Consider the following 23,094-nt stretch of genomic DNA (forward strand, 5'->3'; position numbering starts at 1 on the left):
TGGAGGCTAGATACCCAAGACTAAAGTCCAGCAGGGTCAGTTTCTGGTGGACTTCTCTTCCTGACTTATATACAGCCTCCTTTTTGTGTCCTCACATGGCCTTCCTCAGTGCATGTGCACTCCTCGTGTCTCTTCCTCTTCCTATAGGGATACCAGTCCTATTGGTTTAGGGTCCCACTTTTAATAACTTTATTTAACCTTAATTACCTCCCTCAAGGCCCTATCTCCAAATACAGCCACAGTGAGGATTAGGGCTTCAACACAGGAATTAGGAAGCACAATCTAGCATTTATAGAGTAGTCATGGCTTCCTCCATCCCAAACCTAATAAAGGGAAAGAGGATGGAGTTCAACATCATGATAATGAAAAGCAATAAATTGCTATTGTAATCACTAGTATTGTCATTATCTATGTTGAGACATTAAGAACCTATTCATAATATATTTGCTGGTTCACAAAGGGAACTTGAAAAATCAGTTTATTCAGCAATGTTTATTGAGCATCTTTGATACACTCAACTAGCTACTTTTGATGGGGAGGACAACATAACTCCTGCCTTTAAGGTGTTCCTATTTGTAGAAATGTTTAAACACATGCACACTCACACATATCTAGAATCCAACATAGAAAAGGATAAACATAACAGAAGAAGTAATGGAATATGCTATGGGAATTTAGGAGAGAAAGAAATATATAATTAGTAATAGTCATTAGCCTTTACTGAGCATTTACCATGTGCTTGGGAGTTAGCTTAATCATGATTCTCAGTTTTTAGGATCTTATAAGACAGACAACAACAGTTCAGCTCATAATTTAATAGTGGGTAAAATTTAGTACTCTAGTCAAAGCAGCTCATTTCTTGCAGAAAAGCTATGAATTTGCTTGGAGTGACTTAATGATTGGTTGTCAGGTGCCTGGGAAAAGTGGGATGGGAGAGTGGATTTCATATTTCAGCAGGGATTGACCTCTGCTGGGGAAAGTGAATGGAGGTTTAATAATGTGGCCAAAATATGAAGTATAAAGAGAGGGGCTCCTACCAAGGCCAGACCCAGTTGCCCTCTCCATCTAGAGAGTAGGGGAAATCTACTACCCTTCAACATCACTGTGGCCACCAAAAGGCCACAATGGCAAAGAGGCAGCCAGAACCCTGACATCATTTTGTACATTCTGGGCTTACAAGTAGGAAGAAGGAGTAATGATAAATGGATCAAGAAAGAGATTTGAAAATAATGGTGTGAAAGTCATGCACAGAGCAGTAGAAACAGAAACAGCTGTAGTATTGAGCACCTGCTGTATACCAGGAGCTTTATGGCTTTATGTATGTTATTTCATTTAATTCTCCAGTGACCACCTGGGCTTTGATGGAGCTAGAAACAGGTTACCAGAGCAGAGGCTCAACAACTTGCTCAGGCACAGGCATAGGCACATGAGAAGCAGAGCTGAGCTTGGAGCTATTCCTCCTTCCAATGAGCCCAGCAGTCTCCTGGGTTTAGGGTGACTGCAGTCAACTAAATCCCAACCAGGTGCCTTTCCTGCCTGGGTCAGTCCTTTCTGGCAGCTGGTGTTTGGCAGCTGGAAGACAATGAAAGTTTGGGGGAATGGCGAACATTTTGTCTAGCAGCACGTTTACATTTCTTTCCTAAGCAGCTGGAATTAAAATGGCCAATCTTACAGAGTGTAGGAGTGCCTTTGGTAATAGGACCGCCTCCCTCCTGGAGCCTCTAGGAACCCAACCTCACTATTCCCACAGCGCTGTGCTCTACCCAGCCGAAGCTGGACCCAGAGGCGGGGCGGGGCCACCGCGGGTGCCCAGAGATTTGAGCCGTGGGTGGGCGGAGAGGAGCAATTGTGACCTGTCCCAGTCCCTCCCCTCCCTGGGCACTGTGATGCTGCAGGGCAGCTGCTGGCCCAGCATGTCTGTCCCTGGCCCCCTCCCACCCAGTGTGTCACAACAGCGGAGGCGGCTGTATCTGGAGCAGTTGGGGTGGGCAGGCCCAGCTGGGAGGCGAGCGGGCGAGGAGAGCAGCCGCGATGGTGAGCTTTTCCAGGGCCTGGGGCCGCCGGCCGGGGATCTGGGGCGTAGGGCTGGCACCCAGCCGAGAGCCATATCTACGCGGAGGCTAACGGATCCATCGCTTTGGATCTGCAAACCTTGAAGTCTCCTGGGGTGTCAGCTCAGGGTCGCGGGGTCCGTACCCTCCGGCGGACGGCAGCCCGTGTCAGTACCCTAGATATAGAGACCTGGGACAAGTCGCCCCTCAAAGGGACCTAAGGGACATTTGCGCATACAGGTGAGGAGAGGGAGGACATGGGAAGCCGGCGCAGAAGAGGTGAGATTCTGAGGGATCCCCAGACAGGCAGCTCAGAGACTAGAGTGGGCTAAGTAGGAGACAGTCCAGGGATTCCAGATGGGTGGGCTGCGCACGGGCGGCTAGGGGAGTGGGTGCAGTCAGTCCCTAAACACATTGAAATGTGACAGAGCCCCAGAATATGACAGAGAACTTAAGACGTCACAGTCTCCCTAAGCTTGAGGTCGTTTTCCTTACTGTCTCTGGACATTTGCTTGGGTTTGGGGCCCTTCAACTTGAGCGCGCTCAGCTTCCCAGACACCTGGCACCTACGCCAACTCCCGTTTTTCCAGCGGTCAAAGTCAGAAGGACTTTGGCACACAGAAGTCTCCCTCCGGAAGGCCAGGGGACCTCACACTTCTCTTTTTGTTTACTATCGTGGTTAGGGGTTCAGCAGCGGCTCCTTTCTCCCTCCCCCACATCTACCTTTTTTTGCAGATGCAGATCTTACTCGTTGGAGAGGGGCTTTCCAGACCCTCTAGAATCCCTCCCATCCGCCCTCCCCTCCTCCCGCCCCGGGCCTCCTGGAGCCCCGGGGGTGGGTAAATTCGTCCCCAATCCACTTCCCAGAACGCCTGAAAACCCAGAACCTCCTTGTTCAGAGCCCTGACATTTTGGCAGCGGGGAGGTAGGTTGGAAAGGTTGGGTGGGGGAGGGGGACAGAATAAGCAAGTCTCATAAGCCAAGGTCAAGTTCTCTGGGCACTCTTGCTCTAGGTGTCAGTGACGAGAAAACTCCCCTCCTCCCCTGGCTTCTGCTCATTTTGGAAAGTGCCCAGGGCCTTCTGGCTCTGGCTCCAGCTCTGCTGTTCCTAGCTAGAGGTCTGCCAGCAGCCCCCTCTCACCAGCATGCTCCCAGACACACCTGGGAGCTTGAAGAACTTGGGGGCCATAGTGGCCAAAGGAATCCACTCCTGCCTGATGCCCCTGCTGTGAGGCCAAAGAAGAAGCCCAGAGGAGAATTTTGACTCTTGGCTCTGTAGCTAGCTATGTGACTTCAGGAAGGTCATTTAACCTCTCTGGGCTGGTTTTCTCATCTACAAAATGAAGAGGGGTTATGGCTCAAATTGCAAGGCTACCCCTAGCTTTACTATTTTAAGCTTTTTGTTGTGGAGAATTTCTTTTTTATTTTATTTTATTTTTTATTTTTTATTTTTTTTCAATATATGAAGTTTATTGTCAAATTGGTTTCCATACAACACCCAGTGCTCATCCCAAAATGTGCCCTCCTCAATACCCATCACCCGCCCTCCCCTCCCTCCCACCCCCCATCAACCCTCAGTTTGTTCTCAGTTTTTAAGAGTCTCTTATGCTTTGGCTCTCTTCCACTCTAACCTCTTTTTTTTTCCTTCCCCTCCCCCATGGGTTTCTGTTAAGTTTCTCAGGATTATTGTGGAGAATTTCAAACATATAAAAAGGAGAGAGAACGGTATAATGAACTCCTGTATATGCCTTATTCAATTTCAACAATTATCTACTTATGACAAGTCTTTGCTTCATATTTGTTCCCCCTTTGCTCACTTCCCATTATTTTGAAGCAAATCCTAGGCAGGATACTCAAGATTTGATATTTAATATTTATGTCTAGTATGTAGTGCTTTATAATTTTCAAAGTGCTTTCTCGTGCATGTTTTAATACTGACCTGAATGCCATAGTGACTCTCAGTGTGGAGCCTAAAGTAGGCTTATAAGGGAGTCAAGGATCGTAAAAATGTGGCCCTGTGAGCAAACTTTGATGTATTTTCAATAGGCAAGTTTCTAAAAATATCCAGGAAATAAAAATTCTAAACAGTAAAACTGTACTTTAAAAGTGGCTGCTTGGGGCGCCTGGGTGGCGCAGTCGGTTGAGCGTCCGACCTCAGCCAGGTCACGATCTCGCGGTCTGTGAGTTCGAGCCCCGCGTCGGGCTCTGTGCTGACAGCTCAGAGCCTGGAGCCTGTTTCCGATTCTGTGTCTCCCTCTCTCTCTGCCCCTCCCCCGTTCATACTCTGTCTCTCTCTGCCCCAAAAATAAATAAACGTTGAAAAAAAAAATTAAAAAAAAAAATTAAAAAAAAAATAAAAGTGGCTGCTTAACTGAAAACCTGTGGTTGAATATTTTGAAAAGAGAGTATCTTTTATTTTGAAACTGACTTTTATATAGCAGGTTCTGTTTAAAATATTTAATCACATGGATAGCATTGTCTTAATGGGAAAACACTTATTGACCATTTCCCACTCATAGAACCTCTTTTTAAAAATCTCTTGACTCATTCCTTAAAGGCTAGAACGACACATATAATAAACCTAGAACCCAAAGAATCCCACCCTTGCAGGAAGGGCTTCACTTCCTCCAACAGGTTAAGTTTCAGGCACCCATTCCCCAGGCTCCCCTTCCCTTGTGGGGTTGAGGGGAAGTCTGCCTCTGTGTTAAGAAGAATTAGCTACAACATTTCTGTAGGTTCTGAGTAAGAAATGTATAACTAATCCTATAACTGAGCATTCCCATCTGCTCCTAGTGTCCCTCCAGTGAGCAGTTCTCCTGGGAACTGAGACTATGACATCTTTTGGGAAAAGTGTTATGGAGACTCCTGGTCAAGTGCCCCAAGCCAAGGCCATGTCAATGATACCAGAGCACAGAGAAAGTGTATGTGGTTTTTTTGGGAGGTGAGAACATCTGCAGCATAGCCTCCTTCTCTGCATTCCTTCTGAACTGGGGAGCACCAGTTTGGATGGGAATAGGCATAAAGTGGCAACAAAGAGCCTGTTTCATGGCAAAAATGGACAGCTAGAGGGGAGGGGAGAATAGGGGTGGGGTGGACACTGCTTCCGTGTCTGCAGTCCTCTGCCAACTGCCCCCTTGCAGGCAGGCATGGCTGAGCTTTGCAGGGTCCGTACTTCTATTCTGACCTCAGAGCACTGCTGGAGTCACTGCTGCACTGCCTTTCCCATCACAAAGTGCAGGTTTCCCCAGAGGTAGTGGGGTACATGCCTCTGAACAGCAGGGGAGCCAGATGAACAGAATTTCCTTTGGCAGTGGCTTGGGCAAAGGTGCCAGTTAAATGAGGAGTTTTCATAGGAAGCTTCCAAGCTCAGGTCAGGCCCTGAGCTAAATGGCTAATGCTGTTGCTGAGTGTCTTTTCTGAGAGTGCTCCTGAGTGACCTTGAGAGGAAGACGAAAAGTTAAAAATAAGTTCTGAGGGGGAAATAGCTGGGGAATTCAGGACCAGTGATAGGGGGGTGGGTGGGAATCTTGGGGGCAGAAGTAGACCAACTGCTCCTTTTCCCTTTGGCCACCAAAGGACCAGTTGTGCTATCTGTGGCCTTTGTGGTTGACATTTCCTCTGTCTGTGTCTTGCTATTAGAATTTGTCCCAGATAATGAACTGTGGAAGAGAATGGGAAAATGGAGTGGGCAGTGTACATCAGATTAAAACTCTTTAACTGTCTCTCACACTTGCTCCCGAAGTCAGCTAAAGCTTAAGGGCCTTCTGACATTAATGTCTCTCTAATGCTGGGAGTCTACTTACCAAACATGCCTGCTACTCTTAAAGTTGGTCTATGTCATCCCTATTGCTGCCCTAACTGCAGTACCTATAATCTGAGCCCCCTCTCTTGAGCCACTTTCACTCACTGATGTTAATTTAGGTCAAGTCTTTGTTCTTACTGTTTCTGGCTTGCTATCTATTCTTTGTTCTGAGGGATTCCAAATGTGCTCTAACTGAAGGGCTTTGAGCAGAGATAATTCAATCTTTTACAAATAATATTTCTTCTTTAATTATTCCTCCATAACACTGTGGATCTACTTTTTGTTTGCTATCTCTGACCTAGATCCTAAAATATAGGTAATTTATTAGCCCAGCCTGACAACTAGACATAATCTGGTGTAATAATATGCTTCCTGAAAGCAACTGTGTGACATTTGACCACATTGGTAGTCAGGGGATATGGACTGGTCTCAGATTTTCATGTGGCATATACTGCTGGTCTGTGTTATTTCCTCTCCTAGACAATATGCCAGTTTTACTGTTTTATGGTACTTCAAAATAACTTTTGAAGCTACAAAACCTTCTTCTACAGAGGATCCTAGAGCTGATCTTAGTCTTTTGGCAGTAAAACAAAAAGGAATGACTAATATTGAAATAGAAATGATATAAGATTGATATAAGAAAAGGTTTCTTATAGTGGAATTATAAAAGGGCTGTAAAGTTCTAGAATTTCTTTTTTGATGTTCTGCAAAACATAGGCTCCCCTCTCAAAGGAAGATGATAGTAGGTGGCACAGATTTCTCATCTACTCTGCCTTTCATGAGCCGACACTTCAGGCTAACTGAGCGGTTGGCGAGACCTGTCCTAAAATTTCCTGCCTTTTGTTCACCATGCTCCTAAGCCCAACTAAAATGATCATGTTGGCATGTCTAAATTCGTCAAGGTCTCTGCAAATATTCCTCTTCCAGGAAACCAAGCCAGAGTTGTTTTTTTCTCCTTTGAACTCCCATTGTCTTTTAGGCATTGGCTACTCTCTTGTCAAATAGATTATAAGACACCCCCCGGCCCCCAGGATAGAGTTCTTATTCTAATCATTCATATATTTATTGAGCACCCAGTACATTCAAGCACTGTGCTTGATGCTGGGGATGTAGTGAATAAACAAGGGTTCCTTGCCCTCATAGAACTTACTCTCTCTGCTAGGAAAGTCACAGAACTGAATAAGCAGCTATAATGTGGTATGATAAACACAACAATAGGGAAGAAGAGGATTGCAGGAGCACATAGTAGGGGCTCTTTGCTGCTTTGTGGTTTTCCAGACTTCCTGTAAGAAGTGAAATTTAATGAATAGGATGAGTAGGACTTAGCTCAGTACCTTTTGGTACCTTTTGGTACATAATAACACAATAAATATTTGTTGCAGGAATGGACAGAGTGGGTAACTTTTGTAGTTATCCCAGCGCTAGGTCTGTCATACTTTTCTTGAGGAAAGGAATTCCTCTGTTAGGTCTCTCTGTCTCCCTCATCTTCACCCCCTAGATTGCTGGGAGAGAGGTCCAGTAGCATACAGGAGACCCCCTTTCCATCACAGCATACCCAGGGCGCAGAAGTGGTCTGAGCTCTATAAGCCCAGATTCAAAATAGAACTGAGAGAGAGAAATAGTGTGTGAGAGAAAGCATGAGCTCTGATTGGCTAGAGAGGGGAATCTGAAATCTGAGTTTGGAGCAAATGTATGACTTAAATATCCTCTGCTGGGTCAGCTTACTCTGTACCTCAACCCACTCCCTCCCCTTGCACACACCAGCGCTGAGAAACAGATCATTGGTTCTGTCAGAGAAGGATGACCCATTTTCAAAAAGGCTACCACCATAAGACATTCTCAGTTTCTCTCTCCCTGGAGCTTTTTTCTGTTTGGAGTTTTGCTATACAAGCTCGGCCTGGCTATACACTATCAGGCTTGCATTGATATAGATGTTGGCACAACCCAGGGCCCTGGAAGTTCAGAGTGCAAGTGAGGCAGGAGGTTTTGTGGTGTAAAGGAAACAACTCAGCTGAGGTCAGAAGACCTGGATTCCAGTCTGGGCTCTTGCTAAAGAACTGTGAAATCTTGAATCTGTCCTTTTACTTTTCTGAGCCTCTGAGTTTTAATCTGTGAAATGGGAAGGGAATCCTATTTAGTGATCCACAAGGCCAGTCTAATTCTAGTATCCTAAACATTTGGAGTTGGCAAAACGTCCCTGGTTATCCCAGGTAGGTGACCTTTCTTGGACATGATAGGTGGCCTCCTAAGGCCTGGGTCCACTCTGTGTTTATCTATGTAGAACTTCCAGGCAGGAAGATGGGGATGGTGATTGGGTAGAGTGGCTGGAGAAGGATAGCTCAGTGCTCTGATAAATTAGGTTCTTAGTAAATGTTAGTTGAATAAGTGACCAAGTGAACTGGGACAGGAAGAGCCTGATCCCTTCAGGATAAGGTAATTATGGTGAGTGGAGTCCTTACTTCCATTCTTCCTCGTTCCTTTCTTTAATTATTTTCTTCTTAGTATGAAAATTTTCAAACTTTTCAAATGCTATTGAATAGCATTATAATGGAGCTATGCATCTATTAGCTAGCTTTAATAATAATAATAATTTTTGTCATATTTACTTTGCCTGCTGTATTTATTGAAGTATTTAAAAAATTTTTTTTTAACGTTTATTTATTTTTTTGGGGCAGAGAGAGACAGAGCATGAACGGGGGAGGGGCAGAGAGAGAGGGAGACACAGAATCAGAAACAGGCTCCAGGCTCTGAGCCATCAGCCCAGAGCCCGACACGGGGCTCGAACTCACGGACCGCGAGATCGTGACCTGGCTGAAGTCGGACGCTTAACCGACTGCGCCACCCAGGCGCCCCTTTATTGAAGTATTTTAAAGTAAAATACAGACTCATTGACATTTTGCCCCAAATGCTTTAGAAATTTACTTACTAAAAATAAGTAAATTGTCATATTTAACTGCATTTTCATTATCATGCTTAACAAAATTAATCAATTTCTATATTTGTCCCCCAAATAATTTTGATTTGTTCAAAACAGAATTCAGGCAAAGTGCACATACTACATGTGAATGTTATGTTTCTTAAGTTCCTTTGATGTGGAACAAAGATATGATCTCTTCTATCATCCTTATTTTTCATGAACTGAAAAGATTGGATCAGTTGTCCTGTAGAATGTTTCACCTTCTGGATTTATTTTACTGTTTTCTCATGATGCCACTTAACATCACTCTGATCCTTGTGTTTTCTAAAGTGCGGAAACTAAATCTAAAGTGTTTAATAGATTAAGGCTGAGTATTTTTGACAAGAACCCCTCATGGGTGGTGTTGTGTATGTTATGTTGCATCACATCAAGAGGTCTATAATGTCTGGTTTTCTCACTATTGGTAGTGTTAAGATTGATCCCAGTGTTAGGCTGATAACTGTTGTTAGTTACCTCCCCCCACCCCCGTAACCTGTAAGTAACAGTGATTCCTTGGCGCTATATGAATATCCAATTCTTTTCCAATCAGCCTTTCACTTAATGGTGTTGGCATCCTTGTCCAAATCAATTATGTAATTAGGAACTGTAATGTGGCAACATTTCTTGATATAATATCCTTTTCATTGATTAGTTGGGATTCTTTAGTTCTCCCTCATCAACAGGGCTGTTTGAATGGGCACAAATGAGTTTTATTTCTGTTTTCTTTTTTAAATAACACTAAGGAGTTGTGGACTTAAAAAAATGTTTATCTATTTATTTTGTGTGAGAGAGAAAGTGAGCCAGGGAGTGGCAGAGAGAGAGGGAGAGAGAATCTCAAGCAGGGTCTGCACTGCCAGTGGAGACTGACATGGGGCTGGATCTTATGAACCATGAGATCATGACCTGAGCCAAATTCCAAAGTTGGATGCTTAACTGACTAAGCCACCCAGGCACCCCAAGGAGTTGTGGATTTTTACATATATACCCTGTTTCAATCAAGTACCATTATTTTTCTTTTTGATGCTCATATTGTCTCATCTTTGGTAATGGGAGCCTCTTCAAGTTGATTCTGAGATAACTTTTGACATCACCCTAGTCTGTGTTAGCTTCTGTGCTTTCAGGCACCATACAATTTTCTGGGCTCATCTTGTACATTGCTTGCCCCAGACTTAGAATTCTTTATTTCTCCCAGGAGCTCTGGTTCTGTTAGTGGGGAATGGCATTGGGGGATTTTCATTTTCTCTTGATTAGCATAGCCACTTTTGGGTTTTGGAAGACTGTCAGTTATTTTGGAGTCTATTTTATATTTCTAATTACTCTTGTAAATTATCTTAACAGGGAAAATAGCTCTTCCTAAGGCGTGTGTGTGTGTGTGTGTGTGTGTGTGTGTGTGAGAGAGAGAGAGAGAGAGAGAGAGAGAGAGAGAGAGAGAGAGAGATTTTGTGAAGACTGGCATATTTATTAGTGTGTGTGATATTAAAGGGGATATCAAAAGAGGATGATATCATTGATATCAACATATTGGTAGTCTTCTGGTCCCAAAGAGCCTTTACTCTTCCTCATATGATCTTTGATATTTCTGAAATATCCCTGTGTTCTTGCTGGAAAATCTCAGGGTGTTCCAGAAGGGAAGGCTGACTGGAAAGCAGACAGCATCACAGATAGGCCCAGAAGATAGTTGGAGTGTAGTGGTGGTTGGGGGTGGGGGGCAAGGTTCAGAAGGCTGAGTGTCAGAGCCACAGCCACAGAGAATGCTGTCACCTAGAAGGATGATACACAGGATCAGACTCCTTTTAGGCCTCTCCAATGTCCCCTCAGTTTTAGACACCTCCTTAGGAAGTCATGTCTTCATGGATGTGAAAGATGTGGACTGATTGATACTACACTGATTTGGGGGTGGTTCCTGGGTGTAGGGTGCTTTTTTAAGGTCTGAATTGAGACATAAGGTGAAGGCAGAAAATAAACCTCACAGTAAAGGTGAGTGGAATGGGGACCTAAGGTCTCTAACTTTCTACCTGTGCCTCCTCTGTGTGGAGAATAAAGCTACAAGGTAGTATCATAAAGAAAATGATAATGGCTAAGGCAAAACAACAATAATCATGGCTAAATTATTATTTTAAGATGAGGGGAAGTTAAGTAACTCAGCCAAATTCAAACAGCACAGCAAGTAAATTGTGAAGGCAAAATTCAAACCCTGGGGTATGGACAGCTTTGTGAGTGAAGCCTTTCTCTGGCCACCAGACTCATGGAAATATAGCTGGGTTGTATTCCCAGATAGGGCTATGTTCCAGTTTGGCTGCTGTGAACATCTGTGCTCTGTGCTCCCTAAGGCAAGGGCATAGAGACAGGTGTAGGGTAGGGACACAGTTCTAAAATTGAATTAGGGAGTAATGGGTCCTAACACCTCTGGATTTTTGAGGTGTTACTTAGGGTAGCTGCCCTGCTCCCATGCCCAGAGAACCTCCAAGTTCCCTTTGACTCCATGTGTTTCAATGCCCAGCCACATTCTCTGGAGGCTCTGCTCCTGGCTTGGTTTATTCAGTGCTAGAAAATGCCAGGTTGGGTCATAGATAAGAATAGAAACACACAGACCAAGCACATGCTTCCCTGCTAGGCTCTTGCGGGCACCATGGGCACAGAGCCACTTTGTGCTGGCCACTGCTTCCTCACAGTTGGGATATATGGAGGTGATGAAGCCATACCTCCTAGTAAAACCCCATAGTCAATTTCTTTACACAAGCACACACACATATTCATTGTCTCTCTGTTTTCTCTCTCTCTCACACACACACACGCACACACACACACACCCTCATCCTCAACTATTAGTACTAGGACAAATCAAGTTGTGGTGGCTTCACACCAGAGTAACAGGAAATAAGGACTTTCTAAAGGTCAGCTTTAATATGTGGCCTGACATAGATAAGGGAGCAGGTTATGGTGGCTACAAAGAAAATCTCCAACTTCTCAGTTCAGGAAGAGCCTAATTTAAACACTCCCAATTTTTCCTTGCTGGTGTAACAATCCTTTCTTCATCCTACATTTATAACCAGAACACTAAAGACATGATACCTACTTAGAAAGTATATTCCTTCCATGAGTGTTATCTGCTCTATGATATTCTGAGACTCTGTGTGTATGTGTGTGTGTGTGTGTGTGTGTGTGTGTGTGTGTGTGTGTGTGAGAGAGAGAGAGAGAGAGAGAGAGAGAGAGAGCGCAAGAGAGGAAGGGAGGGAGATGGGGAGAGTATAGAGAGAGAGGATGCTGTCCAGGATGATTAGGGCCTAGGCATGAATATGAATGCTGCCACTGTGTATGGTAGTGAATTTACAGAGTTTCTGCTCTTATCATTGGTTCATCCTTTGACCTTCTTCATCAGTATAGGAATTTCATGGTTTGGAATGAGCCTCTTGTTTTATCAGTGCAGCTGCCCTTTTTCCTTTTCTTGGCACAAAGGAAAACCCTAAAAACAAACTTTAGAGCAAATCACAAAACTGTGATTCTTCCTCAGAGCCAAGTCTCAGTCCAGATGCAGTGGTGCTCAGACACTTGACACTTCAGACTCCCATCTGGTTCTAGATGACATGGTTGGAGGGATGGAGATCTTGAGGATTGAATGCCAGGGAGAGACAAGTCCTCAGATGTGCAGGATATAGCACAAGGGCATGACCAAGGCCTGGGACTCTCTGACCTTGATTCTTCACTCTCTCCACAGCGGGAGTGCATATCAGTCCACGTGGGTCAAGCAGGAGTTCAGATTGGCAATGCCTGCTGGGAGCTCTTCTGCCTGGAACACGGCATCCAGGCAGATGGCACCTTTGGTGTCCAGGCCAGCAAGGTCAATGACGATGACTCATTCACCACCTTTTTCAGTGAGACTGGCAATGGGAAACATGTGCCTCGGGCTGTTATGGTAGATTTGGAGCCTACTGTTGTCGGTGAGTATGGGCTAGGATCCTTTCCACAGAAAACAACATGAAGCTGCAGAGGCTTTGGTTCATGGTAGCTAAGGAAGCAGAATCTCTAATTGTAAGATGGGAGTGGCTCAACCATAACCTTCCCACTGCACATGACTTCTGTTACCTCCTTGAAATCTCCACAGTCTTGTAGAGTCTCACAATAGTAATCACAGATCCCTGCTCCCCCATTACAGCTCTAACCTATGCAGAACAAAATACCCTGTACTTAACCCCCTTAAATCTGCTGAGAAAGATTCAAATTGTCAAGATTCTTTACTATAAACCAAGAGCAAAAAATAAAAAATAATTTTAGAAATTATAAGAAGTCTCCAAATAGTCCATTTCCCAAAGTATAGGTTTCTGATTCTATAATAATTACAGTCTTTTCTCATGGGTGTGGTGTAACCTTGTAGTATCATGCACACAAAATAGAATAACAGATGACATATTTTCTTATAGCCAGAGGTTGCTGTAGTTCTAGACTGAACCTCTTTTGGATCATAGAAAACAAGAATTCTGACTTGTGTTGGAGCAGGATTTTTGGTGCTTCACCTTTCCTGTAAATCCCCCTCTGCCCTCACCATCACTTCCCCCTGGGTCTGACTCCTGAGTCAATCCTTAGCTCAACATCAGGATTTCCTCAGCTTCAAGGCTGACTCACCAAGCAAGGGATGGGTAAGTTTCACAGAGATATCTGGGCAAATGTCTGTAATGCCTGAACACTAATTTCTAGGGGCAACAGACTACAGGTACACAATCTTGTACTTTGTACTTTGTACTTTATACAAATACAAAATGTGCAGATTACCCTACCAGGCTACTGTGCAAATGGGTGATTTCCTTGGGGGGGTGTAGAGGAACTATGAATAAAAGAGGGCATGCAGTTGGGGCTTGATACATCTTGGTCAGCCATATGTCCACTTTGTGTAGATCCTTGGAGGTGAGCGGAATAGCCACCCTCTCTAGGACTCCTACTCTTCTAGAACCTAGAGCATAGCTCTGCTTCATTGTCATTCTAAAATATCTCTAATGCCTGACATATATTAGGTTATGGTGAGACTATTGTTGAAAGAGCAGATCACCTTGAATCTTTCTTTGTATCCCTAGAACATTTTTTGAGAGAGAGAGAGAGAGAGAGAGAGAGAGAGATAATCCTAAGCAGACTCCACACTTAGCACAGAGTCCCAACATGGGGCTCAATCCCACGACCCTGGGGACATGACCTGAGCCAAAATTAAGAGTTGGATGCTCAACTGACTGAGCCACCCAAGCACCCCTCCCTGGGACATTTTAATGCAAGTGAAATTGAATTCAGGTTTTGGGTAACTTTGTAGCATGAAAGAAAAAACAAAAGGGACTGAGGGGTGAAAGTGGAAAGAAGGAGGGGCAATCAACTTTGGTGTTTTGTGAACGTTGTGAATCTAAGGCTTTGAAAAGTTCCAACCAGCAGAGCAGTTGTCTTCTCTTTGCCTCCTTGAGTCACAGACTTCTGGTTCTATTAGTGCCTATGTTACTCTTGCATTCTTTTAAGCTTTTGCAGATTTATTATGGGGTTGCCTGGTTTTACCTCATAGAGTTTTATAGGTAGAGGAAATGGAGACCCAGAAAAGTGTTTTATGTTATTTAATGGGGAGGGATGCATCTCCTCTAGAAACAAGGTTGGAAGAGTTGATAGTTTCCATCTCTTGGTAGATGAGGTTCGGGCAGGAACCTACCGCCAGCTCTTCCATCCAGAGCAGCTGATCACAGGAAAGGAGGATGCAGCTAACAATTATGCCCGGGGCCACTACACAGTGGGCAAGGAGAGCATTGACCTGGTGCTGGATCGCATACGGAAGCTGGTAAGTATTTTTTTTTTAATTTTTTTTTTAACGTTTATTTATTTTTGAGACAGAGAGAGACAGAGCATGAACAGGGGAGGGGCAGAGAGAGAGGGAGACACAGAATCTGAAACAGGCTCCAGGCTCTGAGCTGTCAGCACAGAGCCCGACGCGGGGCTTGAACTCACGGACCGTGAGATCATGACCTGAGCCGAAGTCCGACGCTTAACCGACCAAGCCACCCAGGCACCCCTGGTAAGTATTAACAAAGGTGAGGATCTGGTAAATCAAGCTAAGATGGATAGGCCTAAGCCTGAACATGATTAGTGGAGGCCTATGATCCCTGGCTACAGGACAGAACTCCTACGATTTGGGAATTTCTGCTTGTGCTCTATAAGAAACATTCACAGGATGATGCCTCTTCCTCCACCTGGACATCATGGACTACCCTATAGGCTGACGCTCTACTAATTCTTATTGATGCTCTATGATAGTGTTTGGGGGAAATCCTAAGTATAAGGAAGGCTTGATGTTTGCTTGTTGGAAGCCTAAGTTAACAAAGAATTTATCTTGGAAGAAAAGAGGAAGAGATCATTGATGCACTTGAGCACTTACAAATGACATTACAAATGTCAATTGAATATATTCCTTCACTTAATTCCCTTAATGATACAAAGGAAGGCACTTCCCTGTACTTTACAGATGAAGAAATTGAGGGCATGTGGTTTAATAATTTAGCCTGGGTCACACAACTAGGATTTGAATCAGGTTGGTTTGACCAGAAAGTTCTGAGTTGTGGAGTGGGTCACTTTGTCTGTTTGAGCTTTCATTTCCTTATCTTTACAATGGAAATGTTTGGACTTGATTAGTGGTTCTGGAGAGCTAAAGATACCAAATTTTTGTATATGTTCACTTTTTCTGTTTAGTGGAGGGCTCATAGGGGTTGTCTGTCTCAAAGCTGTCTATGGGCCCCAAAAGTTCAGAACCAGTATCATAGATCATACCCAATGGGAAAATTCTAAGACTGTATGAATTCCTTTAGTTCCTTTTTTTTTTCATGATTGAAATTAGTTTTATTTATTTCTTCTTTTCTTTTTTATTTATTTTTATTTTTTTTTCAACGTTTTTATTTATTTTTGGGACAGAGAGAGACAGAGCATGAATGGGGGAGGGGCAGAGAGAGAGGGAGACACAGAATCGAAAACAGGCTCCAGGCTCTGAGCCATCAGCCCAGGGCCTGATGCGGGGCTCGAACTCACGGACCGCGAGATCGTGACCTGTCTGAAGTCGGACGCTTAACCGACTGCGCCACCCAGGCGCCCCAGTCTTCTTTTCTTTTTTAATATAATTTATCGTCAAGTTGGCTAACATACAGTGTATAGAGTGTGCTCTTGGTTTTGGGGGTAAAATCAGTGATTCATCACTTACATACAACACCCAGTGCTCATCCCAATAAGTGCCCTCCTTAGTGCCCAACACCCATTTTCCCCTCTCCCCATCCCCCCATCAACCCTCCAATAAGCAACAGTGTGTTCTCTGTATTTAAGTGTCTCTTATGGTTTGCCTCCCTCCCTCTCTGTTTGTAACTATTTTCCCCCTTTCTTTCCCCCATAGTCTTCTGTTAAATTTCTCAAGTTCCACATATGAGTGAAAACATATGATATCTGTCTTTCTCTGACTGATTTATTTCACTTAGCATAGTACTTTCCAGATTCATCCACGTTGCTGCAAATGGCAGGATTTCATTCTTTCTCATTGCCAAATAGCATTCCATTGTATATATAAACCACTTCTTCTTTATCCATTCATCAGTTGATGGACATTTAGACTTTTTCCATAATTTGGCTATTGTTGAACGCTGTATTATAAACATTGGGGTACATGTGCCCCTGTGTATCAGCATTCCTGTATCCTTTGGATAAATTCCCAGTAGTGCTATTGCTGGGTTGTAGGGTAGTTCTATTTTTAATTTTTTGAGGAGCCTCCACACTGTTTTCCAGAGCGGCTGCACCAGTTTGCATTCCCACCAGTAGTGCAAGAGGTTTTCCATTTCTCCACATCCTCGCCAGCATCTGCTGTTTCCTGAGTTGTTAATTTTAGCCACTCTGACCAGTGTGAGGTGGTATCTCATTGTGGTTTCGATTTGTATTTCCTTGATGATGAGTGATGTTGAACATCTTTTCATGTGTCGGTTGGCCATCTGGATGTCTTCTTTGGAAAAGTGTCTTGAATTCACTTAGTTCTGGTAAGAGCTAACACTGAGTGCTTACTATGTGTCAAGTCCTTGCTCAACATATTATGCTATCTCATTTCATAATCACAATATCCTTGTGAGATGAATATTTTTTATTGCCCTACTTTAGTCAGGAAGAAACAGAAGTCTGGAGGTGTTCAATAACTTGCTCACGTTTTTACAACTGGGAAATGGTAAAATTGATATTAAAACTCAGGTTCTCTGATTCCATTTATATTTCTGAAATTGGTACCCAGAGCCACCTTTCAAGACTGGGCTGAAATAAATAATCGGCAGTTCCCACAAAACCAATGACAAGGGCAGGGAAAATGGAGAAGGAGTTGGGGCTTTCAAAGAGTAAGGTTATTAACCACTGTCATTCTGAAACTCTTATTCCTGGTTCAACCAAGCCACTGGGCTAGAAACTTCCACATACCTTGTAGCATGTACATGTGCAGTTTGCCACCCTATATATTTCAGCTAGTCCTCCCAAGATCAATCCATCTCCTTTTATCTTACTTCTTCAAGGCTGTTTCAATTTTACCTACATAAAAATGTTGAGGAGTGGAGTGGGGCAGCCAGAGAGGATTGCCTGCCTTTGTTCACATGAGGGTATTCTCATAAACATGTCCTCTGGTTTCTTCCCCTTCTCTACTCTCTCCAGACAGATGCCTGCTCTGGCTTGCAAGGCTTCCTGATCTTCCACAGTTTTGGTGGGGGCACTGGCTCTGGCTTCACTTCTTTGCTGATGGAACGCCTCTCCCTGGATTATGGCAAGAAATCCAAGCTAGAATTTGCTATCTACCCAGCCCCTCAGGTCTCCACTGCAGTTGTGGAGCCCTACAACTCCATTCTGACAACCCATACCACACTGGAACATTCAGATTGTGCTTTCATGGTGGATAATGAAGCCATCTATGACATCTGCCGCAGAAACCTAGACATTGAGCGCCCTACCTATACCAACCTCAACCGCCTCATCAGCCAGATTGTGTCCTCCATCACTGCCTCTCTCCGCTTTGATGGGGCCCTCAATGTGGACCTCACTGAGTTCCAGACCAACCTGGTGCCCTACCCCCGTATCCACTTCCCACTGGTCACTTATGCACCCATCATATCTGCCGAGAAAGCCTATCATGAACAACTCTCTGTGGCTGAGATAACGAGCTCCTGCTTTGAACCCAACAGCCAGATGGTGAAGTGTGACCCAAGACATGGCAAGTACATGGCCTGCTGCATGCTCTATCGGGGGGACGTCGTGCCTAAGGATGTGAATGTCGCTATTGCTGCCATCAAGACCAAGAGGACTATCCAGTTTGTAGACTGGTGTCCCACAGGCTTCAAGGTGAGAGCTGATGACTTAGGGAGGAGGTAGACAATTAGAGAAGCAGAAGATTACCAAGGATGGGAAAGGAGGATGTATAAATTCCAGGGTCTTAGGCATACAATTCCATGGGATCTTCAGATTTCATGGGATGATATGGTGAGAGGGGCTTAAGACAAAGATAGCATTAATTTAATTCATTCATTCATTCATTCATTCATTCATTCATTCATTCATACATTTTAGGTAAGGAGAAACTTTATTTGAAAGAATTATGAAAAGAGAGAGGAAAAAAAAAAGAAAAGAGAGCAGAGGACAATTGCAGTATTCAGAGGGGTACTACTACAGTAGGGAGAAGTCTCCTACTGCTCTTACCCTAACATCTATAAGCATCTCAAAGGTCAGGAAGAAAAGAGCTTTTCTATAATAGGGAGGAGTGTAGAGGGTAGAAAGAACACATGTGGGCAAGTGCGATGAACAGGATGAATGGGTGGAGGTAGATGAAATCTGATAATAGATCAGAGAATGGAATTAACCAAATTATTCAAATTATCAGAGAGATATAATCCCATCCTTTAATAAAAGATGTGTTTCTCTCCCAATTTATCTTGAAAAAGTAAGTGTTCACCCTGTAAGTCTTAACTCAGTGAGGAAGAAATTTTATGGTTATTATAGGATTGTGAATCACTTATTTTGTGAAGCCCTGACATTTCCCATTAACTAGAAGTAAGCAGAAGCTGAGGAAGCCTGTTGTAGATCAGGTGTCCACAGTATGGAAAATGCCAGACTCTGAGGGTTAGTAAGGAGATACAACAGCCAGGGAAGACCCATGGATCTCAGGACTAGTGAATGTTGAATGTTAGAAGGCACTTCTTTGAGTTGCACTGGCAAGACATGCAGCTGGTTTTGTGCATGTGAACTGCTTGACCACTTTGTCCTGTGTTCCTATGGTCTTTAATCAGATTCTTCTATCAAAATAATTATCATCATTTACATTAATATTAATTAGTAACCTCCCAGTCATGCCTTTAATAATTCAGAGGTTTACTCAGCACCAGGGGTTGATGTACCAGTTGGTAGAGATACAGAGATGAGCATTCTGTGTTTTCCTGGTGGGACTTACAAAAACAAGGCACCATTTGCCAGTCTCTTGACTGACCTGTTTGCATTATGAGGCTTTGATCTAGCTAATCTCCTTTGGTAGCATTCTTCCTCACTGCTATACTCCTAGCTACATACACAATCTTTCCTCTAGACTACACCCATTTTTAAAAATAATGTTGCTTACATTAAAAAAAAATGTTTATGTATTTTGAGAGAGAAAGAGTGTGCATTCATGTGAGTGTCAGGAAGGGGCAGAGAAAGAAGGAAAGAGAATACCAAACAGGCTCTGTGCTGTCAGTGCAGCTTGATCTCGGATCATGACCTGAGCCAAAATCAAGAGTCAGATACTTAACTGACTGAGCCACCCATGCACCCCAAGACTACACCTATTTTTATGGGTCATTTCTGGTCATTCTGTGAAAACAATCAAGATCTTCTAAAATATGGAGTTCTTTTTAAAAAATTTAAATGTAAACAAACAATAAAACAAGCTAGTAGGAAAATGAATAGGAAAAAAGAAAAAAATGAGATGTGAGGGTGGTGGGGAAGTTAACAAAAAGGAGATGCCCCTCTTTCTATCTCTTATTTTAAGCTGAAGTTTGGGGATTATGTCCAGAAAGATAGGTAGTGCAGCATCTTTAGCTGCTTTTCAGAAAAGCATATGATTGTTGAATTTCATCCTCTTGCATTCTTCCCAAGGGTGTTTGTCCCTACTTGAATCAGTTGAAGGAATAATTACTGTTTGAGAGAGGAAAGTTGGCTTCAGACACAAAGTTTTTTTCTAGTCAGGGTCAGATTGAGCAAAATATGTGATGCAGTGAAGTTTATTTTTTTTTTTATTTTTTTAAAATTTTTTTTTCAACGTTTATTTTTGTGACAGAGAGAGACAGAGCATGAACGGGGGAGGGGCAGAGAGAGAGGGAGACACAGAATCGGAAACAGGCTCCAGGCTCTGAGCCATCAGCCCAGAGCCTGACGCAGGGCTCGAACTCCCAGACCGCGAGATCGTGACCTGGCTGAAGTCGGACGCTCAACCAACTGCGCCACCCAGGCGCCCCTGTGATGCAGTGAAGTTTATATTCATTGCCCTTCCCTTTCTCATTTTTGGTCCTTTGCCCTATCTTAGCATCACCTCCACCACCAAGAGCTACTTTTGTCTAAGAGGAATAATAGATAATTCTAAATTCATTTAATGGGCTACCCACCTTGGCTATATAGACTGCTGCAATTCCCACCTACATCTCTCGAGAAGACATATATTTTAAAGCTATGAATTTAAGAGGCTGACACTTAAGGCATGATGACCTGGGTAGGAGAGCTATTTTTTGGGTGTACTATGTTCTCAGTGTCCTATGGATATTATCACAGTTTGTTCCCTCAGACTTCTTCCAGTTGCTTACAGTTCCTGAGATTGACTTTGGTTTGGGGTATGTGTGTGGGTAGAAGGGAGATTTCTCAGATAGTACCCCTAACATTAGATTGGGCTAGGGTTAGCTTGGAGAACCTTGCCATGCTACCAGATCTTGGGAAGTAGGCTTGTCCAGGCAAGGGTTTTAATGAACTTTCTTTGATTGAAGGCCTTGCTTTTCTTCTAACAAGCCTACTCCCCTGAGACATGGGGACTGGCTAACATTAATCCCCAAGACCTTTTGAATTTTTAAATTTATTGCTCTGGAATATCTCTATGATCTTTTAATTTTTATTTATTTATTTTTTATTTTAGAGAGAGAGAAAGACAGTGTGAACGGGGGAGAGGGCCAGAGGGAAAGAGGGAGAGAGTGAGAGAATTTCAAGCAGGTTCAGCGTGGAGCCCATTGTGGGTCTCAATCCCACAACTGGGATCATGACCCAAGCCAAATCAAGAGTCGGACATGAGCCACCCAGGCATCTCACTTCCATGATCTTTTAAACAGCACTTTACCCTTGGCAGAGAAATTTCCCTAAATTTATTGAAAACTTTAGATGACCACGTGGAAAAGAATAAACTTCAAGTCTAGAAATTAATTTGCCTCTAAAAGGGGATCTATTTTCCTTTTCAAGATAACCATGTATTGTACACCCCCGTTAATATTGATCTCATTCGTTAACCCTCATTTGTCTCCTTGAATCTCCCCACTACATTTCTACCTAATACCATCCCTATTCTCCTCTTCTTTCATAGTCTTTATTTTTTTCTAAGTTTTTATTTAAATTCCAGCTAGTCTTTTGCAGTTTTAGATTTCATAGCCCTTCCTCTTGAATTTGCCTGTACTCAATTCCACTCACTTTTGATTTATCTTCAACACTCACCTCTCTCTGTTTCTTCAACCCTTTGATTCTATCTTTTCATATCCAGGCCTGCTCCCATCCCCACACCCATGACTGTCTTGCTACCACATCATATTACCAAGATAACCCCATTTTGAGTTGTCCTTTGGCTGCTCTGCATTTTCTTTTGTTGTCCCCCCTCTTTCTCTGTTCCTCAGGTGGGCATCAACTATCAGCCACCCACGGTGGTACCAGGAGGGGACCTGGCCAAAGTCCAGCGGGCTGTTTGCATGCTGAGCAACACCACAGCAATTGCAGAGGCCTGGGCCCGCCTGGACCACAAGTTTGACCTCATGTACGCCAAGCGAGCCTTTGTGCATTGGTATGTTGGAGAGGGAATGGAAGAAGGAGAATTTTCTGAGGCCAGGGAGGACCTGGCTGCTCTGGAGAAGGATTATGAAGAAGTGGGGACTGATTCATTTGAAGAAGAAAATGAAGGGGAGGAGTTTTAAATATACACATTCCCCTTGGTTGTGTCTCTTTATTTATGCTGATACACTCGAAGCACATTTAACTATTCCAAGAGTAACAGACTACACTCCTGTACCTAGCCTAATTTCTGTGTATAAGGTGTATGACACCAGTGCCTATGAGTGACTGGGCTGAAAATGGATGCTGAGTTGTTCAGACCCTCCTTTGGGTAAAAGTAGTTTTGTGTCATGAAAAAACTGAGTCTCTAGGTTAGGGTGAAGCCAAGTTACACTTTGTGAAGAGACCTAATCAGGATTTTAAATTCTAGATTAGGCTATGCTCACCCCAAAGCATAGTCTCCTGGCTGTGGAATGGTGAAACACTCAGGAAAGGAAAGATTTGGGCATTGGGAAGATTCCAGGAAGGAAGTGGCACTGTTAGAGAGTGAGAAACAATACACACATATTTCCTGCCCTTGTAAAAACACAAATAAATTAATGAGATAATTCAGGTAGTGTTAACTGCTATAAAGTAAAACAACAACAACAACAACAACAACTGTGATGAGAGAAAGTATCTGGGGGGGGGGGTGCTCCTTTAGACTGGGTGGTCAGAAAGGGCTTCATGGAGATCTGAAAGACAGGAGAGAGCCATCACGTAAAGTCAAAGGATGCCGGATATAGAGCAAAACACAGATGTGGGAACAAGATTGGAATGTCTGAAGAACATAAAGGAGGTCAGTGTGCCTGGAGAATAGTGTGAGATGGAGATAAGATCCAAGAGCCAAGCTGGGGCCAGAGCATATTTAGCCGATAGACTATGGTAAGTTTAGATTTTTCTCTAAGTGAAACAAACATTTGGAAGGTTTTAAGCAGGATATACTATAGTTTTTATACACATATACCTTATCTGTAATCCTCCCAACAATCTCAAAATGGATATTCTGCTCATTTTGTAGATGAAAATACTGAAGTTTACAGAGTTGATATGTTGCTCATAGAGAGCTCAGATAACATGGATCACCAATTCTATTCTCTTGTCTACCCTACATGATTTCTATGCCTTGATATCTGTGCCCATTTTCCAACTGCTGCTTCATAAAATGATGGATAGGGGAGAAACAAAAA

The 23,094-nt window shown here is 43.4% G+C and overlaps 1 protein-coding gene across 1 annotated transcript; it reads left to right on the plus strand.

Moving 5' to 3' along the window:
* Window positions 1-1,877: 1,877 nt before the first annotated feature.
* On the plus strand, window positions 1,878-22,026 carry TUBA8 (tubulin alpha 8). The gene is made up of 5 exons (XM_025930189.2): window positions 1,878-2,034; window positions 12,525-12,747; window positions 14,461-14,609; window positions 17,486-18,166; window positions 21,715-22,026. Exons 1-5 carry the CDS (start codon window positions 2,032-2,034, stop codon window positions 22,006-22,008), a joined length of 1,350 nt encoding a protein of 449 aa, XP_025785974.2. The 5' UTR covers window positions 1,878-2,031; the 3' UTR covers window positions 22,009-22,026.
* The last annotated feature ends 1,068 nt before the right edge of the window (window positions 22,027-23,094 follow it).

The sequence above is a fragment of the Puma concolor genome, chromosome B4, assembly GCF_028749965.1.
Source record: "Puma concolor isolate L17-30 chromosome B4, mPumCon1.1.hap2, whole genome shotgun sequence".
In the NCBI taxonomy this organism is placed as follows: domain Eukaryota; kingdom Metazoa; phylum Chordata; class Mammalia; order Carnivora; family Felidae; genus Puma; species Puma concolor.

Coding starts and splice junctions, on each gene's coding strand:
- TUBA8 (XM_025930189.2), top strand. Junction 14,610..17,485: donor TGGATCGCATACGGAAGCTG/GTAAGTATTTTT, acceptor TACTCTCTCCAG/ACAGATGCCTGCTCTGGCTT. Junction 18,167..21,714: donor GGTGTCCCACAGGCTTCAAG/GTGAGAGCTGAT, acceptor TCTGTTCCTCAG/GTGGGCATCAACTATCAGCC.